The 19390-nt window shown below is 39.5% G+C and overlaps 1 protein-coding gene across 5 annotated transcripts in view; it reads left to right on the top strand.

Moving 5' to 3' along the window:
• The window catches only part of AKAP7 (A-kinase anchoring protein 7), a 152748-nt gene that overhangs the window by 46973 nt on the left and 86385 nt on the right, over positions 1-19390 (top strand). For all 5 annotated transcript variants that reach the window (XM_024122715.3, XM_055087499.1, XM_028494446.2 and 2 more), the window contains exon 6: positions 12964-13076. In XM_024122715.3, coding sequence (XP_023978483.1) covers positions 12964-13076 — 113 coding nt within the window. The remainder of the gene's footprint in view (positions 1-12963; positions 13077-19390) is intronic.

Here is a 19390-nt window from a genome sequence, read left to right as displayed (position 1 = left end):
TAAACTTCCCTCTTAGAACTGCTTTTGCTGTATCCCATAGGCTTTGGGTCTTCGTGTTTTCATTGTCATTTGTTTCTAGGTATTTTTTGATTTCCTCTTTGAATTCTTCAGTGACCTCTTGGTTGTTTAGTACTGTATTTTTAGCCTCCATGTGTTTGTATTTTTTATAGATTTTTTCCTGTAATTGATATCTAGTCTCATAGCCTCGTGGTCAGAAAAGGTACTTGATATGATTTCAGTTTTCTTAAATTAACCAAGGCTTGATTTGTCACCCAAGATATGATCTATCCTGGAGAAGTTTCCATGAGCACTTGAGAAGAAAGTGTATTTTGTTGCCTTTGGATGGAATGTCCTATAAATATCAGTTAAGTCCATCTTGTTTGATGTGTCATTTAAAACTTGTGTTTCCTTATTTATTTTCATTTTGGATAATCTGTCCATTGGTGAAAGTGGGGTGTTAAAGTCCCCTACTATGATTGTGTTACTGTCGATTTCCCCTTGTATGGCTGTTAGCATTTGCCTTAAGTATTGAGGTGCTCCTATTTGGGGTGCATAAATATTTACAATTGTTATATCTTTTTCTTGGATTGATCCCTTGGTCATTATGCAGTGTCCTTCTTTGTCTCTTCTAATAGTGTGTATTTTAAAGTGTGTTTTGTCTGATATGAGAATTTCTACTCCAGCTTTCTTTTGATTTCCATTTGCATGGAATATCTTTTTCCATCCCCTTACTTTCATTCTGTATGTGGCCCTAGGTTTGAAGTGGGCCTCCTGTAGACAGCATATATACAGTTCTTGTTTTAGTATCCATTCAACCAGTCTATGTCTTTTGGTTGGAGCATTTAATCCGTTTACATTTAAGGTAGTTATTGATATGGTGTTCCTATTACCATTTTCTTAATTGGCTTGGGTTTATTATTGTAGGTCTTTTCCTTTTCTTGTGTTTCCTGCCTAGAGAAGTTCCTTTAGGATTTGTTGTAAAATTGGTTTGGTGGGGGCTTCCCTGGTGGCGCTGTGGTTGAGAGTCCACCTGCCGATGCAGGGGGCGCGGGTTCGTGCCCCGGTTATTATTCGAATGTTGGTGCGTTTAATGTCCCCGAGGTCTCTGAGACTGTCCTCAATTCTTTTCATTTTTTTTTTCTTTATTCTGCTGTGCAGTGGTTATTTCCAGTATTTTATCCTCCAGGTCACTTATCCGTTCTTCTGCCTCAGTTATTCTGCTATTGATTCCTTCTAGAGAGTTTTAAATTTCATTTATTGTGTTGTTTATCATTGTTTTTTTGCTCTTCTTCTAGGTCCTTTTTAAACATTTCTTGTATTTCCTCCATTCTATTTTTAAGATTTTGGATCATCTTTGCTATCATTACTCTGAATTCTTTATCAGGTAGACTGTTCCCTTTTCATTTGTTTGGTCTGGTGAGATTTACCTTGCTCCTTCATCTGCTGTGTATTTCTCTGTCTTCTCATTTTGCTTAGCTTACTGTGTTTGGGGTCTCCTTTCTGCAGGTTGCAGGTTTGTAGTTCCCTTTGTTTTTGGTGTCTGCCCCCAGTGGGTAAGTTTGGTTCAGTGGGTTTGTAGGCTTCCTGTTGGAGGGGACTGGTGCCTGTGTTCTGGTGGATGAGGCTGGATCTTGTCTTTCTGGTGGGCAGGACCATGTCTGGTGTTGTGTTTTGGGGTGTCTGTGAACTTACTATGATTTTAGGCAGCCTGTCTGCTAATGGGTGGGGTTGTGTTCCTGTCTTGCTAGTTGTTTGGCTTAGGGTGTCCAGCACTGTAGCTTGCTGGTCGTTGAGTGGAGCTGGGTCTTAGCATTGAGATGGAGATCTCTGGGAGATTTTCGCCACTTGCTAATTACTAGCATTGAGATGGAGATCTCTGGGAGAGCTTTCGCCATTTGATATTACGTGGGGCCAGGAGGTCTCTCGTGGACCAGTGTCCTGAACTCTTCTCTCCCACCTCAGAGACTCAGGCCTAACACTCTGCTGGAGCACCAAGACTCTGTCAGCAACTCAGAAAAGCTATAAGATGCTGATGTTGTATAGAATATTCCTTGCAGCTCCTTTCTTTTGGAAGCCTTTTGATATGTACTCTACTTCTCCCTCCTTCTCTGCTGTCTTCTTACAAATAACCTGGACTTTCCACCAGGGATGTTGAAGAGAAGACACATGGATCTACGTAGATCTCAGCAACCTCAGCATATGATTTTCTTTCTTTCCTTGGCAGAGAAATTTCGTCTTTTCACTTCAGAGAAGCACTTTACGGCTTCTCTTTGGTATATCTGAATTGCCAGTGTCACTACTCTGGCACTTTGAGGTCATTATTAAGTAAAATCAGGGTCATTTGAACATAAGCACTGCAATATCGTGAGGCGTGAAGTGACAAACCTGTGTTCTTTTTTTTTAACAGTTAGTGTTATTTATTATAACGTATGTGTGATATACAGTCTACATAAAGAAGAATATTTGGTACAGAATAAATGCCCAATTAAGAAATGTTAGCTACCATTATCATTGTCATGAAATAGTCTCCGAAAACATTACTTTTACTGGCTGTATAATATTCTAATGCATTAAAATTTATTTTACTATTCTCCTCTTGTTAGATTTTTAAAAAATTGAGCTATAATTGATTTATAACATTATATTTGTTTCTGGTGTTCAACATAATGATTTGATATTTGTATATACTGCAGAATGATCACCACAATAGTCTAGTTAACATCCATCAGCACACATAGTTATAAAATTGTTTTTCTTGTGATGAGAATGTTTAAGATTTACTCTTTAAACAGCCTTCAAATATGCAAGACAGTATTATTACGTATGGGTACCATGCTGTACATTACATCCCCAGGACTTATTTTTTTAATAAGTGGCAGTTTGCATCTTTTGACCTCCTTCACCCATCTTGCCACTCCCACTAGATCCTGTGTTCATAATCACTATGCTCGTCTGTTACATTGTAAATGAACAACGGGACTCCTAACCAGTTTCTGGGAGCACCCCCTCTACCTTCCTGCCTAAGCTGAAGCCCGGCTCCAGTCTGAGGGCATCGCTTCCTCGCTGCACCAAATGCCTCAGACCATGGGACCCAGAAATGTCACCCACTTTCTCTGAGTTCTTTCTTGCTTTGTCCCTGTTTTGCCCTCACACAAAAGCCTTTTTTAATTGGTGGTTCATGGTGTCAGGTTTTGTTACCCTCTACCTCTCCTTTCTGCTGTTGTCTGAATATTTCCTCTTGGGCATTGAGGGCTTTGTCCGCTCTTGCTGCAGCACTGTGAGCACAGCCATCCAACCATCCTGGCTCAGAGTGAGCTGTGAGGTCAGTGAGAGCTGATTGCTGGCCTGTTCCCTGACCCACAACGCAGCCTGTGACCAGCTGAGTGACTTTAAGCAATCTATCTAATTCCTTACTTAATTTCCTTATTTGTAAAACGAACATAAGAGAAACTATTCTCAAAACAAAATGAGATAATACACATGAAGTGCTTTGGTATAGTGTTTGGCACATGTACAGTGTTAAATAGATGGTAGCTATTCTCATTAGTAATAATAATAATAGTAATAATAATAATAATTACCCCCCCGACTACTACCATTACAACTGTTCCTTTTCTTGAAATCCCTTAACTTCTTTTGACAGTAGCCTCCTATACTCCGCTCCAGCAGTTTGTAAGCATAGTGAAATCTTTGACTCTTCATCTGCCAGAATGACTCTGAGACCTTAAGTTGGGTATAGCTGTCTATCACAACTTTCCAGACTCCTTGCTATGGCCCACGGTATCCTTGTGTTCTGGTCTGCTGCTGAGGTCTCCTGTCTTACCCTGCTTCTCTCTTCTCCCTCAGTATGCTCCAGGAACACTGCTTCTTTTCAGGTATGGGAAGGAATTGAATAAATACAAAAAATAAAAAGTTAAAAATAGATAAAATTGTATTACTTAGGATTACAAAAGTATTGTCTCTTTATTATTCATTTTGATGTTCTTTTATACAGCAGTCTCCTTGTGTTTAAAATATACATTAAGAAATTGTTCTTCAGACAATTTGCTTCTTTAAATATGAGGTGAATTATATTATTTAGGGAGCTTTCTTAGATGACTTTTGAAGAATATCTGATGTATTTGCTATGTGCTGTTCTATTTAGTGCTTGAAAGAATGTCTTTGGTACTAGGAGGAATTGAACAATTTCTTAAAATATTCATAAGCTTCTCTTCCAGAACATGAGTTAACATAGATGAAAAATGACATGTGGTTTTCACACTAGCAAGAATTTTTCTGATCTCAAGAATGATATTTCTATAACCATTACCCAGTATTCTGGCTAAGCAATAGATTATCCTTGTAGATTATATTAGGAATATAGAGTCAATCCTAAGAAATACTTTCTCAAATGAAGGTGACATTTGTTCCCCATATTTCTATGTACCTAGAGAATATACTCTGCTGGAAAAACACAGTAATAAAAATGAAATGTGCTTTGTGACAAATATTATTTAAACCGGTATTGTGGATAGATATCCATCATCAAGGAGTTCAGGCCCAATGAATAATGAGAACCGTTGGATCAAAATTTGATGTAACTGAAGCCAGTAAATCAGAAAATGTTATTTCTTTAGAATCAATTTATAATAATATTGATATAGCAAATAAAAGAATATGTATAAGCAAATGTAGAGAGTAATGAACAATACAAATACCTACTATTTTGATTTCTGTTAACAAAGCTCCTTTCCTTATATCTCTTGTATTTTCTGATAATTCTAAACATTGTCTTCTTCTTGGGCTAAAATCTGTCCCATGAGACTATAAACTCCATAAAAGCAGGGACATGTTTGCTGTCTTCAGGATATATTGTGCCTGGCACATAAGAGAACTGCTCAGTAAATAACTTAACAAATGAATTTTACCTTTGACACTTTCTAGCCATTTCTATTTTGAGGGTTGGTGTGAACACGTTGCTAAGTTGCCATCCGAAGCTCTTCTGTGTGATAATTCTTCAAATACTTGAACACTTAGAAAATATGCCCTAATCTCTTTAGTCAAATTTTAGGAATTTAGTAAGTTAGTCCATTATGGTATATGTTAAACCATCAGACATTGCCAATATTTGACTGTTTTTGAGCAATAAAAATGACAGTTTTATAATATTCAGCTTAATGTTTTGATATTAGGTGTGCTTAAAACAGTTGAGAATATGCCAAAATAAAGAAGTTTCAAGCTGGGTTATGACAGGGTAGTTGAGAAAAGATATACCTGTTTGTGATTATATGAACTAAAAGGTGTTAATTGTAACAGTACAGGCAGACTTTGTTTTATTGCTCTTCGCTTTATTGTGTTCGACAGATACTGCTTTTTTTTTTTAAACAAATTGAAGGTAACCCTACATAGAGCAAGTCTATCAGTGACATTTTTCTAACAACATTTGCTCACTTAATGTCTCTGTGTCACATTTTGGTAATCCTTGCAATATTTCAAACTTTTCCGTGATTGTTATATTTGTTGTGGTGATCTGTGGTCAGTGATCTTCGGGGTACCATGAACCGTGCACATATAAGACAGCCAACTTAATAAATGTGTGTCTTCTGACTGCTCCACTGACTGTCCGTTTCCCCATCTCTCGCCCACTCTTTGGGCCTCTCTATTCCTTGAGACACAATAATGCTGAAATTAGGACAGTTAATAACCTTACAATGGCCTCTAAGCGTTCAAGTGAAAGGAAGAGTTCATCAATGCGGCAAACTTCACTGGTGTCTTATTTTAAGGAACTGCCGCAGCCATCCCAGCCTTCAGCAGCCATCACCCTGATCAATCAGCCGCCATTGACATTGAGGCAAGACTGCCTATGCCAGCAAAAAAAATTAGTATTCACTGAAGGCTCAGATGATGGTTAGAATTTTTTAACAATAAAGTACATTGTTTTTAGGTGTAATGCTATTGCACATTGAATAGACTACAGTATAGTGTAAATATAACTTTTTTATGTCCCCCCCCCCCAAATTTGTGTGACTTGCTTTATTGTGATATTCTGCTTTATTGTGGTGGTCTGGAACTGAACCCTCAGAATCTCTGAGGCATGACCGTAATTGATACGAATACAGTCTTCTTTAAACATGCATATGCTGGATTGTTGTCTTTTTGTTTAGGTTGCCTAGTATCTAAACTCTTCCCCACTATCTCTCATGTCAGATATGTGCTTTCACAGACTTTTCTTTTTGGTGTTACATGATCTTGCTTTGGCCCAGACTTTGAGTCAGAAGTTAGCAACCTGAGCAAAAAAGGACTGTGCAGAATCCATTGTGGGGATAGGTTGTGTCATCAGTGTCTAAGGCAGGTGACAAGAGTTCTTGCCCTTTGTGTGTGTGCATGGCTTCAGTAGTGCCAGCTGGGAGAGGTGGTGGCATCCCCGGACCTGTTATCCACTGTAATGTTGGACATCTTGGCTTCCTAGCCTTCCAGCCTGCAACTCTAGTCCTCTCAGTGTTATTATGTAAATTCCTTTCCTGCTTAACTCAGCCAAAGTTGTCATCTGTTGCTTACAACTAAGAACTAGTGTTTTCTTGGTATTTTAATGGTCTGTTGCTTAACCTTTTCTATTACCATGGAAGAGAGAGGAAAAATCATATGGTGGCAGTGACTCACAGTGAAGGGTTTTAGGACATGCCCCAAATTTACAAACCGATCAAAACATCACATTTAGCACATACTAGCACTTGGTAGATATTACAGACGTAAAATAACAGAGGAAGATTTTTGAAAATGTGATGGGATAATATTTTGAGATACCGAGTTTTTGTCTGTGTGTTTCTTGTATCCCTTCTTTAATGCCTAGCCCCCCCTCCAAGCAGTGGCACCTCATGCTCAGAAGAGAGAGAATACAGCAGAAAAAACAGAGAAAGGGCTTTGGGGTTTCAACAACAAAGGATAATGGTGTTTTTCCTGACCTGATGCTAGGGAAGATTCCCTAGTTTGGGTGAAGGAGAGAGTCAGAGGCTAAGCTAGAGTGTGAATTCTTGCCCCTCCATCATCCCCTGAACGAAGCAACAGAAACACCCTAAGTCTGAGAGCAGAAGTGACCTGTGCTCTGCTTCTGAGACGTGTCCATAGAGGTAGCAAAGCCAGAGTGGCAGTGGAGGTGAAGAGAGGATGGTCTTCTGTGATGGATGGCTGTATAGTATTCTCACCAGTTCCACCTTTGCACTGGGGAACTCTGCTTTTTCTGTGTGCTCAAGAGTAGTGGAAGGGGGCTTCCCTGGTGGCGCAGTGGTTAAGAACCCGCTTGCCAATGCAGAGGACGCGGGTTCAAGCCCTGGTCCGGGAAGATCCCACACGCGTGGAGCAACTAAGCCCGTGAGCCACAACTACTGAGCCTGCGCTCTAGAGCCCGTGAGCCACAACTACTGAGCCTGCGTGCCGCATCTACTGAAGCCTGCCCTCCTAGAGCCCGTGCTCTGCAACAAGGGAAGCCACCGCAATGAGAAGCCCACACACCACAACGAAGAGTAGCCCCCACTCGCCGCAACTAGAGAGAGCCCGCGCGCAGCAAGGAAGACCAAAGACAGCCAATAAATAAATAAATAAATATAAAAAAAATAGTGGAAGGGTGGTAAGGGGCCTCAGCTCCATTGAGTTTATGAGTTCGTGAGCAATAGAATGAAATCTTGTGTACCTGCGAGGTCACAGAAATTACAGAGAGTCATTGTATAGGGGAACAAGGGAGGATACAACTTCAAAAGCCAAGTCTGGTACATGTCTCAGGAGATGCCAGATGGTGACCCAAGACCCCAGTGCTCCCCCTCCCCCCCATCTTAAACACTGTGACACTCCATTTAGCTGTCTTTCCTTCAACTAATACATTTCCAGGGAAAGAGAGGAGCGCTTTCAATCTCCTGAGACTCCATTGCTCTCACCAGGAAGACATGTATATTTCAGTTGAAATATAGATGAGTAAAGAAAGTTACTATCATACATAAATTTCCCTCGCTTAAAACCCTCAGAATTTCCCACCATACTTAGAATACAATCCAAAGGTTTTGCCATGCCTCGTAAGGCCCCTGCCCACTTCTCTAAACCCCTTTCCTACCTCTTCCCCGATCTCCTCATCCTACCCTTTTACTGCTTTTGGACCTACTAACCACTTTTCACTATGGAAGCTGTTCCTTCTGCCATGAGCAGCCTCGCTCCAGATACACACGTGATTCTCTTCTAGACCTCATCCAGGTAGCTAGCTTCTCAAATGTCTCATCTTTGGAACAGGATTCCCAGACCACCTTCTCTGAAATAACAACCCCTTTGCTTCCACATCACTTTGTATACCCCTACTGCTTTATTTTTCTTGGTATCACTTGGTGATACCCGGCATTGTGTATTTATTTGTTTGTGGCACCCAATATATTTGGATGTTCCCTGAGGGCTGGGGATTTATTTTGTCCATTGTATCCCCGGCACCCAGAACAGTACCTGGTGTATCTTTTATTTTTAAGGACACATTTCCTTGAAACATTAGATAATCTTTCACTAGGCTTATGGTTCTAATTGTTAGAAAAATTAGGACATACTTAACATTGATGAGAATTAGCTGAACTTAAAAGGGATAGTTTCTCACTGAATATTTATTTATTTATTTATTTATTTATTTATCTTTATTGGAGTATAATTGCTTCACAATGTTGTGTTTCTGTTGTACAACAAAGTGAATCAGCTATAGGTATACATTTATGGATATATCCCCACATCGCCTCCCTTTTGAGCCTCCCTCCCACCCTCCCTATCCCACCCCTCTAGGTGGACACAAAGCACCGAGCTGATCTCCCTGTGCTATGCGGCTGCTTCCCACTAGCTATCTATTTTACATTTGGTAGTGTATATATGTCCATGCCACTCTCTCACTTTGTCCCAGCTTCCCCTTCCCCGTTTGTGTTCTCAAGTTCCTTCTCCACGTCTGCGTCTTTATTCCTGCCCTGCCACTAGGTTCATCAGTGCCGTTTTTTTAGATTCCATATATGTGCGTTAGCATATGGTATTTGTTTTTCTCTTTCTGACTTACTTCACTCTGTATGACAGACTCTAGGTCCATCCACCTCATTACAAGTAGCTCAGTTTCATTCCTTTTTATGGCCGAATAATATTCCATTGTATGTATGTGCCACCTCTTCTTTATCCATTCATCTTTCGATGGACATTTAGGTTGCTTCCATGTCCTGACAATTATAAATAGTGCTGCAGTGAACATTGTGGTACATGACTCTTTTTGAATTACGGTTTTCTCAGGGTATATGCCCAGTAGTGGGATTGCTGGGTCGTATGGTAGTTGTATTTGTAGTTTTTTAAGGAACCCTCCATACTGTTCTCCATAGTGGCTGTATCAATTTACATTCCCACCAACAGTGCAGGAGGGTTCCCTTTTCTCCACACCCTCTCCAGCATTTATTGTTTATAGATTTTTTTGATGATGGCCATTCTGACCAGTGTGAGGTGATACCTCATGGTGGTTTTGATTTGTATTTCTCTAATGATTTGTCACTGAATATTTAGATTGAATGTGGGGACTTCCCTGGTGATCCAGCTGTTAGAACTCCGTGCTCGCAATGCAGGGGGCCCGGGTTCGATCCCACATGCTGCAACTAAGAGCCTTCATGCCGCGACTAAAAGATACCGCATGCTGCAACTAAAGATCCTGAATGCCGCAACTAAGCACAGCCAAATAAAGAAATAAATAAATTTAAAAAGTAGATTGAATATAGTCTTATTTGAGATTCAAAGGTATATTCTGTGTCCTATATTTTACCAGTTTCTGTTTTTTTTTTTTGGACATTATTGGTGAGATTATTGCTACTGAAGGGACCCTATATAAGTTTTTTGATCATTGCTTTTCAAACTTTCTTTTTGGTAAGTATTGGAATCCTTTAAAAAAATGAAATGGTACTCAGAAGCTCAATGTGTAAAACAGGGGAACTTCTCTGACTGAAACCAATGTGTGTGGGCATGGTGGAAGGCGGCAGAATCCACTGCCTTCCTCTTCCTCATTGAGTTGTTGAGGCAGCTTCTGTGCCCTTCCTTACTCCCAGGGTTCAAGCTGGGGTTTCAGCCAGCTTGAAGATGACAAGGGTAGAAGTTAGGGCACGTGGATCACAGTTCCTTCTTAACTGCTAACAAGGGGTGTGACCTTGAACATCTTATGTTTCAGTTTTCTTATCTTTAAAATTGACTTATGTATTAGCCCTGATTTTATGATAAAAAGACCAAACAAAAAGTTGTTTACCAAAGGTCTTTGAAAGGGATGGATTTTTCACACATGTGGCAAAGGAATCTCTCCTATTTGTGCATTCTACTATGATGCTTGTGCACTCGTAGCAATGTTATATTGCTAATGTATTGTCAGTTTGTTATTGTGCTTCTTATTTTTAAATCTTTCATTCAAAAGTAATACATGCTCATTGTAATCATTCAAACAATATAAATATGTATAAAGAAAACATTACTATTCTCTTCTGCCTCTGTTCAATCTCGACCTCCATTCTAAGGTATTCTATACTATTTTTCTATGCTAATAAAAACATAAATATTTAGCATTTATTTTCTTTCTTTCTCTCTCTTTTAAACCATGATATCATGTTATGGATATAGTAACCATGCAGCTTGCCTGTTTTTGCTTAATAGATATCATGGATGTCTTTTCAGGTCAATATATGTAGCTCTAATTCATTCTTTTCATTATGATAGCTCTTAGTATGGCCCTATGGTAATTTAACAACCATTTATTTATTTATTTTTATTTTTAAATTTTTTTATTATTATTATTCTTTTTTTTGCTGTACGCGGGCCTGTCACTGCTGTGGCCTCTCCCGTTGCGGAGCACAGGCTCCGGACATGCAGGCTCAGTGGCCATGGCTCACGGGCCCAGCCGCTCCACGGCACGTGGGATCTTCCCGGACCGGGGCACGAAGCCGTGTCCCCTGCATCGGCAGGCGGACTCTCAACCACTGCGCCACCAGGGAAGCCCCCCATTTCTTTATTGATGAAGGTTATTTCCAGTTTGTGATAATTCAAACAATGCAAAGTATCTTCTATATAGAATCTTATGTATTGGTACTTTTATTTATTTTTGTGTATTTTCCTAATATTGGAATTACTGGTTCAAAATGCTTGTGCAGCTTAAATTTCAATAGTTAACTGCTCAGATTATTTTCCATTGTGGTTGTGGTATAGTTCTCATTCCCTAACAGCCATTAATTCTTCAAGTATCTTCTCTATCTCTTTCTCTCTTGCCTCTTTTTCAGGGACTCCACTTACACATATATTTGGCAACCTAAGTTGCCTCACAGCTTACTGATGTTCTGTTCCTTTTTTTTTTTTCTTATTTCTTTTTCTTCTCTGTTTTTTTTTGGGTGGTTTTTATTGTTATGTCTTCAAGTTCACTGATTTTTTTTTCTGCAGTGTCTAATCTGTTCTTAATTCCGTCTAATTTATTTTTCTCAGACCTTGCAGTTTTAATCTCTATAAATTTAATTTGGGTCTTTTTTTTTTAATAGTTTGCATGTCTGAACTTAACTTTCTGAACAGAAAGAGTATAGTTATAATAACTACTTTGAAGCCCTTATCTGCTAATTCTAACATCTGTGTTAGTTCTGGGTCACTTTTGATGAATTAAGTTATCTTCTCATTGTGGCTCATATTTTCCTGTTTGTTTATATGCCTGGTCATTTTTGATTAGATATCAGGCATTATAAATTTTACCTTGTTGGGTGTTGGATAATTTGTTTTACTATAATTATTCTTAGGCTTGGTTCTGGGACATAATTAAATTACTTGGAAACAGGTTTTTCTTTTGGCGTCTTGCTTCTAAGATTTGATAGGTGGGACTAGAGCAGTACTAGGCCAGAGCTAATTTTTCCTGTCCACTGAGGCAAGACCCTTAGATTACTCTGCCCAGTGTCCCATGAATCTTGAGATTTTCCAGTCTGGCTGATGGGAACAGACAGAATTCCTAACCCTGGGTGACAGCTGGGCATGTTCTCCCTAATCCTTTGGAGTGTGTTTTCCAACCTCTGGTAGTTTGCTGACACACATGTGCTGGTCAGTGGCTTAGCTGAATCCACTAGGGGGACCCTTTGCAGATCTCTGCAGTTTTCTCTCTGCAGGACTCACTTCTCTGGCACTCTGTCCCATGAGCTCCAGATGCCTTGGTCTTTCTACTCTCTGCTCTTTTTTCTGAACCTAGTGTGATGACTGGGCTGCATCTGTGTTTCTCTTCCTTGAGCAGAGACCTAGACACCCAGGGATGTAAGCTGGACAATTGTAGGGCTTACCTTGTCTGTTTCTTATCTCTGAGGGATCACCGACCTTCATTGCCTGGTGTACAGTGTCTTGCAAACCATTGTTTCGTATACTTTGTCCTTTTTTTTGGTTGTTTTAGATGGGAGGGTAAATCCGATTCCTGTTATTCTATCTTGGTTAGAAGCAGAAGTTTTAGATATGAGGGTTTACAGATAAGCCAGTCCTTTTTTATAAATATGGACACCACTGGGATATTGTGTGAAATCTGCATCACATCAGCCAAGAGTTATTTTATTTATTAAATGTTTCCTTGTCAAATTGTGGCTTTTGTGTGCTTTACCGAAAGTTTGACATCACTGCAGATTTAACTGTTGTAATGTGTTTGTTATCATACGTATTGTGTTTTTTCCTCTCTTAAAAAAAATCTCAAACCGGTTTATAATCTTTCATATAAGATAATTTATCTTTTGAAATGCCATTTTTATGATTAAAGACTGCCATGTGTTATAGTAGCATTTTTTTTAAATTTTAATTTTATTGGAGAACAGTTGATTTACAATGTTGTGTTAATTTCAGGTGTACAACAAAATGATTCAGTTATACATATACATATATCCACTCTTTTTTAGATTCTTGTCTCATATGGTTATCATATGGTAACATTTTTGTGCTGCTTTTTATTTTCTTCAGATGCTGCAAAAAGGACATTTCAAGAAAAAGGTATCTTGACAGGACAAAGCAGAACTTTTAAGCCTCATCTGACCTTCATGAAATTGTCCAAAGCACGATGGCTCCGGAAGAAGGTAAGTGGACGTTTTTCCTATAAGCCCTGTTTTGCCAGCCGCACCAGCCCTGAGCATGGTTGGGGCATGAGGGGCATTTGTAGTGCTTTTCGGCACCCCTGCCACTATTGCTCCTGGAATTCCAAGTCAGTCTGGTTCCAATTCCCAAGGATGCTGAGTTGGCTCAAGAGCCTCCATGGAGGCCATGGCAGCTGTCCCCTCCTTTGCCACCGTGGCTGTTAGCCTCACACTCTGACCATCACTTACTGTTGCTTCATCTGTTGCCACATCTGCTTCATCCCTTGGAAAGCCTTGGGGGCAGTGCCAGAGTTGTATTTCGCTGCGTTCTTTGCTTCTGGTTGTTTGCAGCCTGCTGTGCTCAAAGCTTTCTCCACTGGCCTGCATACACTGGTGCTGCTTCCTGAGGCTGGGTTCTTCAAGGTGGGACAAGCTTCGCCCCACCCCCCTTTTACGAAGCTCTTTCAAGGTTTCCAAAAAGCCACTTTGCTCTTTCAGCAGTTGTCTCTATTGAGGGTGTGGAACAAGTGTTCCAGGGACTGGGTAAGAGGGTAACAGAAGGGCTCCCCACTCCCCAGCTCAGTACTTAAAAGTACTTCTCCCTGAGAATGGTCAGCAGTGCCACAGCCAGGGGACATGTCTTTTGATTTCCCCTATCTCAGGGTGGCTTTCTGCCTTCCTAGGCCACTGCCTCCTCTCTCAGAGGCTGGAGTAACTTTGGACTTTTTTCTGGAGTCACGAGCAGTTCACTTGGAATCCTAAGGGCACCCTTCCTTTTTTTTCCCATTTCAGCCTAGGGAGGTTCTCATGCAGATTAAGACATCTGCTGACCTGCTCTGATGTACCAGAGTTTTGGAGATGGGCATGCAGATTAGTATTCGTTCCTACTCTCCATGACCCTTTGCTGCAGTTAAGACTGATTTGCAGCTCTATAAGTGAAGGTCATGTTTATTAGTAAGTAGATCTTTTTTCTAAATTCAACAGTTTGTATTTAATGTCTCTGTGCTCAGAAAGTCTTTTTTGGTCCTGTAAAAACATGTGTTTGGGTGGTTGACCATCCTGTGGTTATGAGTTTTCTACAAACTATTGTAAAAAATCCCCCCCCCACAATGTCTTGCATGTTTTTTTAAATAGCTATGCCCACATTAAATAATAACTATATTAGGTACCATTCCAGAATATTTACGTAAAATCATTTGTGTAAATCATAGATTTGGGAATTAGGAATGATAACAACTGACAAAACCTGTAGACTGACAGTTTACTTTTTTTTTACTCATTATGTTTCTTGTTTTGCTTTCAAATGGACTGTCCTCTTCCCAGTGGTATCAAACTTAATCACAGAATGACAAATCAGTGGTGAAGGTAATACCCACATTTCAAAATGTTTCTGTCTTTATAATATTAACTTTGAAATGAGAGCACCCAAGGACGTTTATGAAAGGGATGTTTAAATTAACTCTAGAATTTGTATTTCAGCATTTCAGACTGCATGCATTTTAAATGATTTCTTGGCAGTTGATTTCACAGAATCTGCTCCTTTACTTTATAGAAAAGGGATCTGAGACTTAGAAGTTAAGTGCCTGAAATGAGATCACATCGTCCTCAGTTGCAGAGCCCCGTCCAGAATCCCTCTTTACCTCATTCTCATCTTCTTCCCTCCCACTTGCCAAGTCCTGTCCATCCAGTTTCATTTCTCTATGTGGGGAGCTCCTTGGTCCGAATCCTACTAATTCAGCAACTATTTATCAAATGCCTACTATGTGTCAGACACTGGGTGCTGGGCATAGAGTGATGATCAAAATAGAAACAGTCCCTGCTTGAAGACTGTATAAAATCTAAATCAGGTTGTGTTTTGTTTTGATTAGAATGTTAATCTTTGGAAAATAAACTAAGATCTTACTGTCTTTCAGAAAGCCAAATAAGAATATTCGTCTTTAATTTGTGGGATCAGTCTGTTCCTATTTATTACTATTATGATGGTTAGTGTTTCTGAATGCTTAAGAAAATATGTCTTAAACTTTGGGATTCATGAGTCACCTGGTGTACTTGTTGAAGCTGCAGATTTCCATTCTCTAAGTTCAGACCTGGAATTGGACCTAAGACCTTGGCTTTCATTCAGTAAGTGTGACAGGGGTTCTGATCCAGATGGTCCGAAGAGTAGTATACTTGGAGATGTACAGGCTTAAAATAGCCAGTATTTTCTTTTTTTTTGTTTTTCATCTTTTTTGGAGTATAATTGCTTTACAATGTTGTGTTAGTTTCTGCTGTACAACAAAGTGAATCAGCTATATGTATACATATATCCCCATATCTCCTCCCTCTTTAGCCTCCCTCCCACCCTCCCTATCCCACCCCTCTAGGTGGTCACAAAGCACCAAGCTGATCTCCCTGTGCTATGCAGAGCCAGTATTTTCTTTATGCAGCAAATCAATGGGTCCACTGCAAAAGTTAAAACCAATATGAAAAGGTGGCATACACATCAGTAGATTTTTATTATGCTTTGTGGTTTGGCATGTAGATTATTTTAAAATATGTGACTCTTTAGTTTCTTAACTTTTGTTTTACATTTCCAGCTGTCTATTTTCCTCTCTCAGCACTAATTCTCTTCTGGGTTTTCATTCTGGGTCCACTCATTTACAAGGGTGAGACAGACCATTGATAAAGTCAATAGTGGAATGTATTACCAGCGTTCAGTTTACTTAAGATTGATAATGAAATAAAAGGGGGGGGGGAATGGAATACTTTTTTTCACTCATATTAGGAAGTTTGTCTCATTTCAAGTACTTGTTATTTTAAAAGTTATTTTAATTACAGAAGTGCTAGATGAATATATGCTCACTGTAAAAAATCCAAATATTGATACATACAAACCTACAGAGTGAAAGATACATTTTTTTCCCTCATCACCAATCTCCTACTCCCTTCCTCCCAATATAATTTCTCTCTCTTAGGTACCACTACTAGTATATCCTCCTGACCTTTTCCTATACACTACCAACATATATAGAAACTCTCCTTCAAATTTCTCGATGTGGAACTTCCTCTGCCACAGCATGGTATTCTGGTTCCCAAGCTAGAGAACTAAGTTCTCTAACTGAGATTCTGGGAAACATAAGACTTTTTTGGATAATTATATATTTTTCTAACACCAGGAGGCATTTAGGCAATGTGTTAATTTTACAGCTTCTTAGTTTCATAAAATTCTAGTGGAATATATCACGTAAGATAGTATTAAAAGTAGTTATTTATTTTTTTGGCTGTGCCATGCGGCTTACGGGATCTTAGTTCCTTGACCAGAGATTCAACCCACACCCTCAGCTGTGAAAGCATGGAGTCCTAACCACTGGACCACCAGGGTATTCCCTTGAAAGTAGTTTTGTGTATTGTAAAGCTATTTTGATTATCACTGTGTTTTCAAAGTTGTAGTTTTTTAAATCAGATGAATGAAGCCTCAGAAAATCTTATTAAATTGCTTTGTCTCTGAAAGAGTAGCTAAAATTTATTTATTTGTATAATTTCTTTAGAGTATATTTGTTTCACATGGTTAGACTACTACTTGTTTAGGTCAGTGCTTTTTTACAGTGCATTCTTTTGGATTTATTTTTCACACTGAGTGACGTTGTATTTCTGTGATTTGAACATTGCAGAAACTGGTTGGTTAGAAGTGTGTGCTAACACTTGGTGGCAGAAGAAGACCAGTTTCAAATCAAACATGCATCTTAATGCAGATCCGGATTCCTCAAGAAATAAATGCAGTCTTTTCATGGATAGATCAGTTGTTTTTAAGCATGAATTCTTTTCTGGGCTTCTTAGATATCTTTCCTGAGTTATGACTCTTTCAAATTACTATTGTAGCACTTAAAATCAAAGCTGTAGGTTATTAATCGGCACTTCCTTACAGAAGCTTTTCACAGAGTCAGTGAGAGAACTTTAGAATGAAAGAAATGATCTTTGAAATTGTTCGCGCCCATTGTCACTTAGACTGGTTTGTTTTGAGTGCAGAATTCGATATGCACATAGCAAGGGCAGAGGGGTGGTTATTGGACCATATGATGATGAGGTTAGGAGAATTAGGGAGGAAGATATATGGCAGGTATCAGTGGGAGTGGAAATGGGTAGTGGAAAAGAAGAGTGTGTGTTTGAAAATTCTGTTCTGACGGTACAACTAAAAGGAAAACCCAGTCCCTGAGTTATTTGGTGATTGGATATACAGGACCAAGATTGTAATTAAAAATTGGCCAAATTCCAACTTTCTTCTACATCCTTCCCCAGCTAGGACTCTCTGCTGTCATCTTTCCTTAGCTACAACCAATTATTATTTATTCATTTATCTATCAGGTCGCACGTTTTCTCGGGATTTTGATAACTGGCCTGGTGCAATTTGGCTGTCACGCCTGTTCCTGGGTCTGCATGATAGTGGGCCTTTCTAAACCATTTGAAAACTCAGGAGTACTGACTATTCCTTCTCAAAGGAGTCTCTGTAATACATTGGAAGGAGCTTGAGTTTTCTTGTTTTATCTCTGTTGGTTAGCCCTGGACAAAATCTCATTACCTTTCTTGACCTCTGTACTCACAGTCAAAGGAGGAGCTTGGTCTTAATGGCTCTTGATTCCTGGGCTCTTCTGACATGTCTTATGAGGTAAGCATTACGACCAAATAGGCTGATTTGGCTTGACGTGGAGAATTTTTTTTAGATTGTAGATTAGCTTTCTTGTATGCGTGGAAGGAAAATGACAAACAGGGGAAAGGTCTTTAAGTACTGGTAGGAGTATGGTGGCGATCTTGCTATCTCTCCTCCTGGAAAACCTACAGAACAGTAAAGACAATTGGGAACATATCACAGACTACATTTTTAGTGAAACTGGGAGATAGAGAAATCTATAAATGCCAAGTCATGTGCAGGTGTGGCCAGGAAGCAGCTGGGACCAGCAGGACTTGCGTGAGCAGCTGCTTCCGGGTGGGAAAGGCTGTGCAGGGAGGAGCCAGCCTATTGGTGAGAGAGCTCAGAAATCATCCATAGATTTTCACTCCCAGGGGGTGAGTGCTCCACTGTAAGGAGGCACGGAAAATGTCAAAAGGGGACCAGAGGGCTTGAGTCTTGGCAGGTACCACCTTCAGAAAGGGAGGGGAGTGTCTTCAGGGCGGGTATTAGAGAGGCTGAGCAGGTCACTTTCACAGGAACCCTTATTGTGAAGAATTCCTCTTCTGTAGCAGAAGAGGCCCTGCCAGACTGCACTGTCACTGTCTTCTCTCCTTCCCTGAAAGGAGGCACTCTAGGCGCCCTTAGTATCAGCGAACCTTTATTATTCCAGACAAAAGCTGGCCTTAGAAATATCCTCGGTACAAAATAAAGCAGATTGTTTCAGTAACCTATTCCCGAATCTCCCAATGCCAAATGACTTAATCACAATCTTTAGTTGTTTTTGAGCCTCTTTTCATACTATCAGGTGCACTTAGATTTAAGGCTGTAGTATGGAATTCTCTTTGGATTTTTCTTAGTTAAAAATCACACAGTTTGTTTTAATGTGGTTTTTTTTTTTAAACTAAAAATTCAGTGAAATCTGCTGTGAGTTGGAATTGTACTTTCTTCTGAGATTCTAGGTGCTATTAGTCAACTGTGTCATCTGTTGTGTGTCCGAGCACTATCTATAGCAACTGACTTCAGTTTTGTTTTGAATGCATTTTTCAACTTCATGCTGTTCTGTTGTCTGTTTCCATATATTGAAAAAAACTGAGTATGCTTATAATTGTTTAAAAATTGGAAATGATATCTACAAAGGTAGACTAAATGTTCATTTGTAACCTTTCAGTAATTTATACATCTTTGAATAGTGAAAAATATAGAAAATAATAAGCAGAAAGTGAAATTAGTTTTAAGGAAGAATTCTGGGAATTGATTAATGTCAGAATACCAAAATGGCTCCTGGTTGACCCATATTCTGTTAGAGATTTTGAAAAATTTGAAAACCCTAGAAGAAATGACACAGTCAACCTAATAATAAGTCTGTGCAAAGTGGAATGGAGATTTGAAGTAAGTATCTTCATTGACATTTCCTGAAAATGTTCTTTCAGAACATCTCTCAGGATTTTATGTGAGGTAACAATTCTGTGATCAAATGCGTGCTAGCAGTGATGGGTTAAATAAAGTTAATCTGGGTCATTATTTCAGGACTTCTTAGGATCTCTGAAATGTGAATGTTTAGTGTGACTCTTTTTTTTTTTTTTTTTTTTTTTGCCGTACGCGGGCCTCTCACTGTTGTGGCCTCTCCCTTCGTGGAGCACAGGCTCCAGACGCGCAGGCTCAGCGGCCATGG

Source organism: Physeter macrocephalus, chromosome 10 (assembly GCF_002837175.3).
Source record: "Physeter macrocephalus isolate SW-GA chromosome 10, ASM283717v5, whole genome shotgun sequence".
NCBI classification, from domain to species: Eukaryota; Metazoa; Chordata; class Mammalia; order Artiodactyla; family Physeteridae; genus Physeter; species Physeter macrocephalus.
This window is presented reverse-complemented; position numbering and strand designations above follow the sequence as displayed.